This window comes from Stegodyphus dumicola, chromosome 4 (genome assembly GCF_044657685.1).
Source record: "Stegodyphus dumicola isolate Sdum_Otavi_A_Nest chromosome 4, ASM4465768v1".
Lineage (NCBI taxonomy): Eukaryota > Metazoa > Arthropoda > Arachnida > Araneae > Eresidae > Stegodyphus > Stegodyphus dumicola.
Window position 1 is genome coordinate 204,994,120 of NC_140771.1, and position 8,845 is coordinate 205,002,964.

At 30.9% G+C, this 8,845-nt stretch overlaps 1 protein-coding gene across 4 annotated transcripts in view; it reads right to left on the reverse strand.

Moving 5' to 3' along the window:
• The window catches only part of hdm (meiosis specific with OB domains hold'em), a 71,098-nt gene that overhangs the window by 24,224 nt on the left and 38,029 nt on the right, over positions 1–8,845 (reverse strand). Inside the window, exon 11 of one of the 4 annotated variants that reach the window (XM_035373438.2) lies at positions 6,580–6,997. The exons of the other annotated variants lie outside the window; for them this stretch is intronic. Coding sequence (XP_035229329.1) covers positions 6,986–6,997 — 12 coding nt within the window. The 3' untranslated portion in view covers positions 6,580–6,985. Of the gene's footprint in view, positions 1–6,579; positions 6,998–8,845 lie in introns of those variants that run through there. 4 annotated transcript variants of the gene reach the window in all.

Consider the following 8,845-nt stretch of genomic DNA (forward strand, 5'->3'; position numbering starts at 1 on the left):
GATTGTGGGTAATCTGGACTTGAAGTTCTGATTTCAAAATTCCATCTTCTTGCAAAGTCTTTAAATTTCCTGCACTTATATTGTGGACCATTATCTGAATATACTATTTTCGGAATACCATGTCTTGCAAAAATTGATTTCAATTGCTTTATCACTGCTACACTTGGCAAATCTTCCAAATGTCCAATTTCAACATGCCCACCAGTGGGCGAGCAGTAAAGTCGCTGAACACTGTTAGTTCGGTCCGAGGTTCGAATCCCGCGAACGGGTTGGCTGCATGGGTGTTTTCATGGTTTTCACCGTGTGTAACGTGTATACGAGCCAGTTTCCCTTAGAAAGTCCTCCACGAAGGCTTCTCCCCTTAGGCAGATAGCCTTAGTGTGCTTTGCCATAATTAATTACACACACACCAATTTCAACATATTTCCTAAAATAATCTATAACTATTAGATAATCCCTTCCTTGAAAGTAAAAGAGATCTGTTCCCAATACTTCCCATGGACCATTAGGTATTTCTTTAGATATCATTGGTTCTTTAGTATTAGCTTTTTGTAAACTTAAACATGTTTGGCAATTCAGTACCAAATTTTCAATTTCTTTCGACATTCCTGGCCACTATAATATTTCTCTTGCTTTGATCTTGCATTTTACTACTCCTAAATGACCATAATGAATTCTTATTTAAATCTTTTCATAAACTTCTTGGTACAACACAGGAATTTTTAAATATCAATCCATTTGCTTCTGATAGTTCTTCTCTGAAGTTAAAATATGGTTTTGCCAGTTCTGGAACCATACATTTTTAAGCTGGCCATCCAGTTTTAATTAATTTTCTTAAAACTTGTAGTTCTTCATCTTTTTCTGTTTCCAGTTGAAAAACTTCCATTTTACCATTAGACATTGGTATACATTCTACAACCAATCCAACATGAGCTTCTATGTCTCCTTCAAAGAAATCAGATCCTTTATCAGTGAATGATCTTGATAAGGCATCCACTATAAAAAGTTCTTTTCCTAGTTTGTATTTTATCTCAAACAGATATGGCTGTAATCTTATATGCATTCTTTGTAATCTTACAGGGTATTTATTTAATGGCTTTTTGAAAATTGATTCCAGTGGTTTATGGTCACTTTCCACAGTAATATATTTTCCAAACATATACTGGTGAAATTTCTCACACACAAATACAATAGCTAAAGTTTCCTTTTCAATTTGAGCATAATTCTTCTGTGTATCTGTTAATGCCTTAGATGCATATGCTACTGGTAAATTATTCTGCGGTAAGACTGCTCCTAGTCCTTCTTGAGATGCATCTACAGATAAAACTACTGGCATGTTTATATCTACTGGCATGTTATATCTCCTGGTAAAACCGGTTTATTTACTAAGACATCTTTAAGTCTTCCAAATGCTTTTTCATGTGTTGCATTCCAGTTCCAGATAACTTGTTTATTCAACAAATCTTTTAAACATGATGTCAATTCTGATACATTAGGTATAAATCTAGAAACATATGTAATCATTCCTAGGAAAGTTTCTAATTCTTTCATATTTTTTGGTGGTTTTATATGTAGAATAGCCTTAACTTTGTCTTCATCTGGTTTTAAACCATCTTTAGAAAATATATGTCCCATATATTTTACTTCATTCAGCTCAAATTTACATTTATTTAAATTGAATTTAACATTCTTTTCTCTGGCTCTGTCCAACAACTTCTTTAATCTTAGATCATGTTCTTTTTTATCTTTACCCCAAACTAATAAGTCATCTATATATATTTGAACTCCTTCTAAATCACTAAAAATTTCAGAAAAACTTCTGTGGAAAACTTCTGGTGATGAACTCAGGCCATATCGCAACCTCAAAAAACAATATCTACCAAACGGAGTGTTAAATGTAATAAATTCACAACTTGAATCTGACAGTTTAATTTGCCAAAATGCTTTGTTTGCACCTAAAATACTAAAGACCTTTGCATTTGTCATTTGAGATGAAATTTCTTCAAAGGTTGGTATGTGATAATGTTCTCTCAATATATTTTAGTTAAGGTGCTGAGGATCTAAACACACTCTTAAATTGCCATCCTTTTTCCTTACTACCACTAATGAATTCATGAAGTCTGTTGGTTGGTTAACTTTCTTTATAATACCATCTTTTTCCATTCTTGCTAATTCCTTTTTTAATGGATTTAATAAGCTAAGTGAAATTTCCCTACAGGGTTCTATTTCACCAACAGCTCCTGGTTTTAATTTAATAGTAGTAAATGAGGCTTCGTCTGGGGAGAGCTTAGGTCAGGTTATTTTTTAAGTACTATAATAATAATTTGTGAGCAAGTGGGACAAATTTCTCAATAGCTGTATAATGTTCCTTGTATCAAAATTACATTAAAATTACCTGAATATTCATGTTTAAATATTTATAAATTAATATGTGCTTAAATTTCATGCAGATAGAGTCAAGTTTTTGTTGGTTATTAAGAAATTTATGAACATCTGCATGTGCACTTTCGTGTAAAAATAGGCATTTGAAACTGAGAACATCAGATTTTTATGTAGAAATTAGAAAAGTATTGCTGAAATATTCGAATTATTGAAAGTGGCATTTTGTGAAGATGCTATGAAGTAAAGTGTGTTAGAATGGCATTAGAAATTTAATAATAAGTGCGATGTGATGGATGATGCAAAAAAGATGATGATAAAAGACAGTAAAGATCAGAGGCCCATTAAAAACAAGAAAGATGAATATTATTATTAAAAGAGTGCAAAGGGCATTATGATCCAATAGATGATTAATTATGAGGCTGACAGGTGAAGAACTGCACAATCGAAAAACAGCTAATTTTAACTGAAGAATTGAATATGAGAAAGATCTTTCAAAGGATGTGTCTCATATACAGAGTTGGAATCCCCTCTTTGTGATTTTTCTTTTTTGGCCAAGATAACAATTACCCAGTTGGATCATCCTGTGAATTCATGTGATTTTACTCCTCATATTTTCTGATTATTTGCAAAATTGAAAGGTGGATTAAATTTTTTTAATATATAGCTCTTTGCAAGCCTTTTTCCAGAAAGGAAGATACTATTGAATTCAGTTTATAGATGCTGAAGGAGAATACTTTGAAAGTAGGGGCATACCTTGTCTTTTTCATAAATGGCATGCTGTTAAACACAAAATTTTTTTAAAAAATTCTATATTAATAAATGGGAATTAGCATTATGCTTATTCAGTATTTAGCTATTATGTATTAACATATTATCTAATAAATAAAATTATGAAATAAAAATGATAAAAATTTAAAACTAACCAGATTTTGTTTCCTCTGAAAATTATGAAATTTATTAATATTTACAGAAATAATGTACTTTGAAGATACACATATTATTTGATTTGAGGAAATAACAGTATATACCTGAGGCCTAAGATACAATCGAAAGTCTAGAAATAACACTTAGATTACACTCATTAGAATTAGAATTTTTTGAATATGAATTCTGTCCTTCTATTTAAAATTATGAATTCCTTTATAAGATCTTCATAAAATGAAAGCCATGCTTTAACTCTCAGAAGTTGTTGTTTCTCAATATAACTGCAGTACTCTAATATAATTATTAATTCTTAATGCTGAAAATGATCATTTTGTGAATGCAACTGAAATTGGTACCTACAGAATAAGCTTCTCTCATAATGCTATGAGTGTCATATTTATAGTACAGTCAAAAGTCGTTAATTCGGACACCCATAATCCGGACCTCAAAGCTACAAACTTTCTGCGCATGCGTCGCGTTCACGCATGCGCACAGGCCTTTACGAGAGCGCGTAAGACTCTTACGGCTGCGAATATGTTTGTGCGCATGCGCGTTTAAATTGTAACGGAGTTACACGCTAAGCTAAAGTTATCTAATTCAGTTAATGTTGCCGATTGCGTTGTTCCTTAATCTTCGAATTGGATCCGGCTTATTATTTTTTGCAGACTGTTAGAGCAATTTTATAAAAGTAAGCTTGAACTTTCGATTATGTCAAATAGAATTTCCGATATATATTTACTACAAAGCGAAAGTATGTTTTGAAATCCGAAATCTGTTTATCAATTTCACGCTGCTCTGCGGCAGAGGGGGGGGGCAGAAACGTCATTATTAGATTATGATAGATTAGAAAGATTATGTCAAATAGAATTTCCGATATATATTTACTAATATGTAATTTGTATCTACAAAGCGAAAGTATGTTTTGAGATCCGAAATCTGTTTATCAATTTCACGCGGCGGATTGGAAGTTGATTTGTCAGCACTATCCTTATCTTCAGGGCAGATGTTTTTATTTTATTTGGTTTATAATTCCATACTAAGTGTAGTATTTCATTCTGTCTTTGATATGATTTAAATCAAGTTCCTCGTCATTATAATTCGCTTCCGATAGTGAAGAAAGTGACCCAGAGGTTATTGAAAACGAAAACATTTCGATTGACAAATTAGTCGGTATTCTCAACACAGCAATTATAGGACTTGAACAGCGGAACTTTGTAACTAAACAAGAAATTATGTCTGTTTAATAGAATTAAAGAGAAAGTATTATCACATGAAACGAAGCAACTTACATTGAAGGAAATGTTTAATAAAGTAAACAAATAAATATTGAGCTTTTTCTTTTTGTAAATTTTGATACCCTTTAGATCATAATTGTTCTTTATTTCATAAATTACGGTTTCATATTTTTAATTTTGTAATTTTTGCATGCCATCTTCCTGATTTAAACTGATAATCTATAATCCGGAAAAATCGATAATCCGGAATCGCCGAAGTCCCGACGAGTCCGGATTAACGACTTTTGACTGTATATGGTAATAGTTTTATACAGATTTATAAAAATGTCCAGCAGTGTTGGTTAGCACTCAATTTATTTAGCAATATTTTTGGAAAAATCACGATTATAAGAAAGTTTTCTTTATTCAGAAGGATCATAAATTGAAGTCTATTAAGGAAACCTAATCTTTTGAGTATTGATTGGATATGTTATTGAAAATCTCAAATTAAAGTCACCTTATTTCAGTGTGAACATTTATTCTTTTTGATGACAATTAATTTGTCTCTTGTGCCCTGTCATTTTCTCATACTGCTTCAAAATCATTTCTCTGTGACACAAGCATATAGAGAAATTTTGTGATCTCTTTTCTCTTCCCCCACCCCCTTTTTTCTTTAAGAAATATCGAGAATTTTCTTTGGTAAAATCTCAAAAAGTGTATTTGAATGACAAAATATCATTGAAAACACTTCAAAAAAGTATGTTCATATATTCGGCCAAAAATTTAATGAATCCATGCAATTTGTGTAATTTCATCTGTTTACTGAATCTTACCATTAAATAGCAGAACTTGTTTAATCATGAAATATGCACAATCTATCAGCTATTTTAAAATTCCCTTCTTTTTGTTATAACTTGGTTAAAGCTTTAGAGACATTTGTTTCCATTAATTTAACTGGAGATCTACTCTTGATTGCCCTTAATGTTGAAAGTTGTAAGCTTGTTTTTATAGAATAGCTTGTTTTAAAAAAGTAGTAGTACTACTATTATTTATTTTAAAAATGAAACTTGGAATAAATAATATCATGGAATACTTCAAATTTGTATATTTTTTAGAGTGAGGGAGATCTCCTTTTGGATGTAAATCATATCAAGCTTTCTGATTGGCTTAGCTCAGAGCAAAATCTTTGTGTGTAGACTAACTTCTGTCAGGCAACAAGTTTAGCAGGAAAACTTATTGCTTTGCCAAAAAAACTGTGTTACCTAGCACAGTTATTTGACAAAAATGTTTTAAAGAATGTTGAAGTTTCTAAGTTTTTTTTAAAAAATGTGAAAAAGGTCCACTATATTTTAACATAGAGTAAGTTTGTAAGTAATTCAGTATGTAGCAAAGTATTAAATAATTAATGACATTTGTATTAAGCAGATAAAATAATCTAAATTAATATTAGTTTAAGTTATCCAGAGAAATATCATTATAGTATCTTATTCTCTGTTATGCAAATTCAGTATATCTAGGTTTGATTGTATAAATAATATGTGATGAAATTTCTCATTCTTTGAAAATGGTTTTAGTTCCATTGACAACACTGTTTTTAAAGCATAACTAAACATTAATAATTTTTAAATTTTTACATAATATCTGGCATGGACTATTTGTATTACAAAGGATCTTAATCAAGAATAACATTCTGGCATAGGGTGAAAAGAGGGCTGAATGGGTTTCAAATTATTATATTGTAATACCCATGTAAGGTAAATTTTTTTTTTTTTTTTTTTTTTTGTCTGTATTTTATAAGTTTTTCTGTTCATTAAGTTTTTAATCACAAATTGTCTATATAATGAAAATTGTGCTAATTAAAATTACATATATATATACATATCTTTCAATTTGTATATGTATGTCTTTTCTTATATTTTTTATGTTTTTTCTTTTTACATAACCTATAAATTATCAGAAAACATTCATCAACTATACCATATTTCATCGCCTATTTTTTCTCTTTTTTTTAACTAATTTTATTATCTGAAAAATAGAGAGGGGAAAATTATAGGAATAATATAATTTCTGAAGAATACGGTTATGGTAAAAACATAACAAATAAAAAGTAGTTGTGGGCTAAACTACTATTAACTATCACAATATTATTTCTTTAAACGAAATCAGTATTCCAGTAAGAATACAGAGTAATATTAACATTACAATATCTAATTGTAACTGAACTGGACCCAGTTCAGTTGCTTTGTAAAGCTGCAGGGACACCTCATATGAATGACTCAGTTCCCAAAATGGACATCAGAGGAATGAGGGATAAGGAGGCGAAAAAATATCCCGTATTTTGGAAGGTTGAACACATAAGCAGTAGATAAGGCTACAATGAGCTGGAGCATAAATAACTGATATAATGTGAAATCACATATTTGAAAGTTTCTTAAGTGTGAGATTGCCTGTCATGTCTGGACAGCTTAATGAAGAATCTGTAAAAAATATGTTTCAAATAATGAGTGCAGGGGAAAAGAAAATGAATGAAATGCTAATATAAAAATGCAGATACTAATTAATTGAATATACTGAATAAAATTGAAAGTAATCAAAGGAATACAATTACAGTACAAAGTCCGAAATCCGAACTCGTCACGACTTCCGCAATTCTGGATTTGGGATTTTTCTGTATATTAGATCATCAGTTTAAATCGAGTAAGATGGCATGTAGAAATTATAAAATTAAAAGTATGAAATCGTGATTTATGAAATAATGATGCATTTATGATCAAAATCATAAATGCTTCAAAATAACAAAAAAAGGGGGATATCAAAATTTACAAAAACAAAAAAAGCAATAAAAAATTATTTATTTGTTTAATTTATTAAACATTTCCTTCAATGTAAATTGTTTAAGTTGCTTTGTTTTTTGTGCTAATACTTTCTCTTTAATTCTCTAGACAGCCATAATTTCTTGTTTAGTTAACATTGTTGAAGTCCTGCAATTGCTGTGTCGAGAATTCCGACTAACTGGTCAAGCGAAATTTTTTCGTTTTCAGTTCACTATCGGTAACAGCATTTTCTTGATCTAGAACCATACTACAGATTTTGCCATCCATTAATTGATTGATGATTAAGGAGCATTGTCATTACAATGAAAATCATCTTCATTTATTACCGCTTCTCCCCATTTCTTTACAAAATCCTTTAATTGGAAAATTTCACTTTTGGTTTGCGATATCCCAAAACCTTTAAAATACGTGGCTATCATCATAAAATTTAGCTAGCATTTACTATTATAGCTTATTTGGCTATGTATCATGAAATTGGCGACTAAAGACAAGTTGTTCCCCTAAATATTATCTTGCTTCTATGGCTCTGAGACAGTTAAGCCTGAATTGTGTTAGTTTAGTTATTTATTATACTTATTTCTATTTCTTGCACATACTTAAGTCTTATCTGAGTCCTGACTAAATAAATTCCCACATACACATAAAGCTTATTGAGGGCCGGCATTAGATATCTTACCGCCTGTTGAAGTCTCTGTGGGTCCCAAATTCTGCTAATAAGTGCCTCCCTTTGTCTTCCCTAAATTCTGCCGCCCATTGCGGCCTTATGAGCCCTGGCGCTGGTTCTAGGTTTATGTGAATAACAAATAAGTTATTCTTAATTCAAATAACACTAAATATAATCTTTTGGCATATGAGTATTATTAAGAAAATTCTATTTTTAGCATATGGAAAGAAATTTTTGTTAAGTATTTCCGCGTCAACATTTCTTAGCACATTTAACTTAAATCTGAAATCATCGGCAAGCGTAATGTCAACACAAAAGTTTACCATACTCTATTATTATTCAGTTACTGACATAAAAAAAAATTGTTTAGGCATCGCTACGTAAGACATTACTCAGTTGTCATCTGTTGATAAACATGCGGTTCTGAAAGCAAAATATAATAAATAATGAATCACCAGGTTGACGACGATATAAAATATTAATAGGTGTAAAATCAACGATGTAGCTATGTAGAATGTTTCGGTTTGAGATGTAGGCCAAGCAGATACGGATTGGAGCCAAATTCTTGATCATACAAAATTTATGTTAAAATGATTGTTTCTTCAATAATGAGGTATTTTATTTAGTGCCAAAGTGAAATTACGAATTATCATGACTCGCCACATGTTTTATTATGCGCGGGGCAGGGAATCAAATACACATGCATAAAGTACAGTCAAAAGTCGTTAATTCGGACACCCATAATCCGGAATGATCTATAATCCGAACCTCAAAGCTACAAACTTTCTGCGCATGCGTCGCGTTCACGCATGCGCACAGGCCTTTAC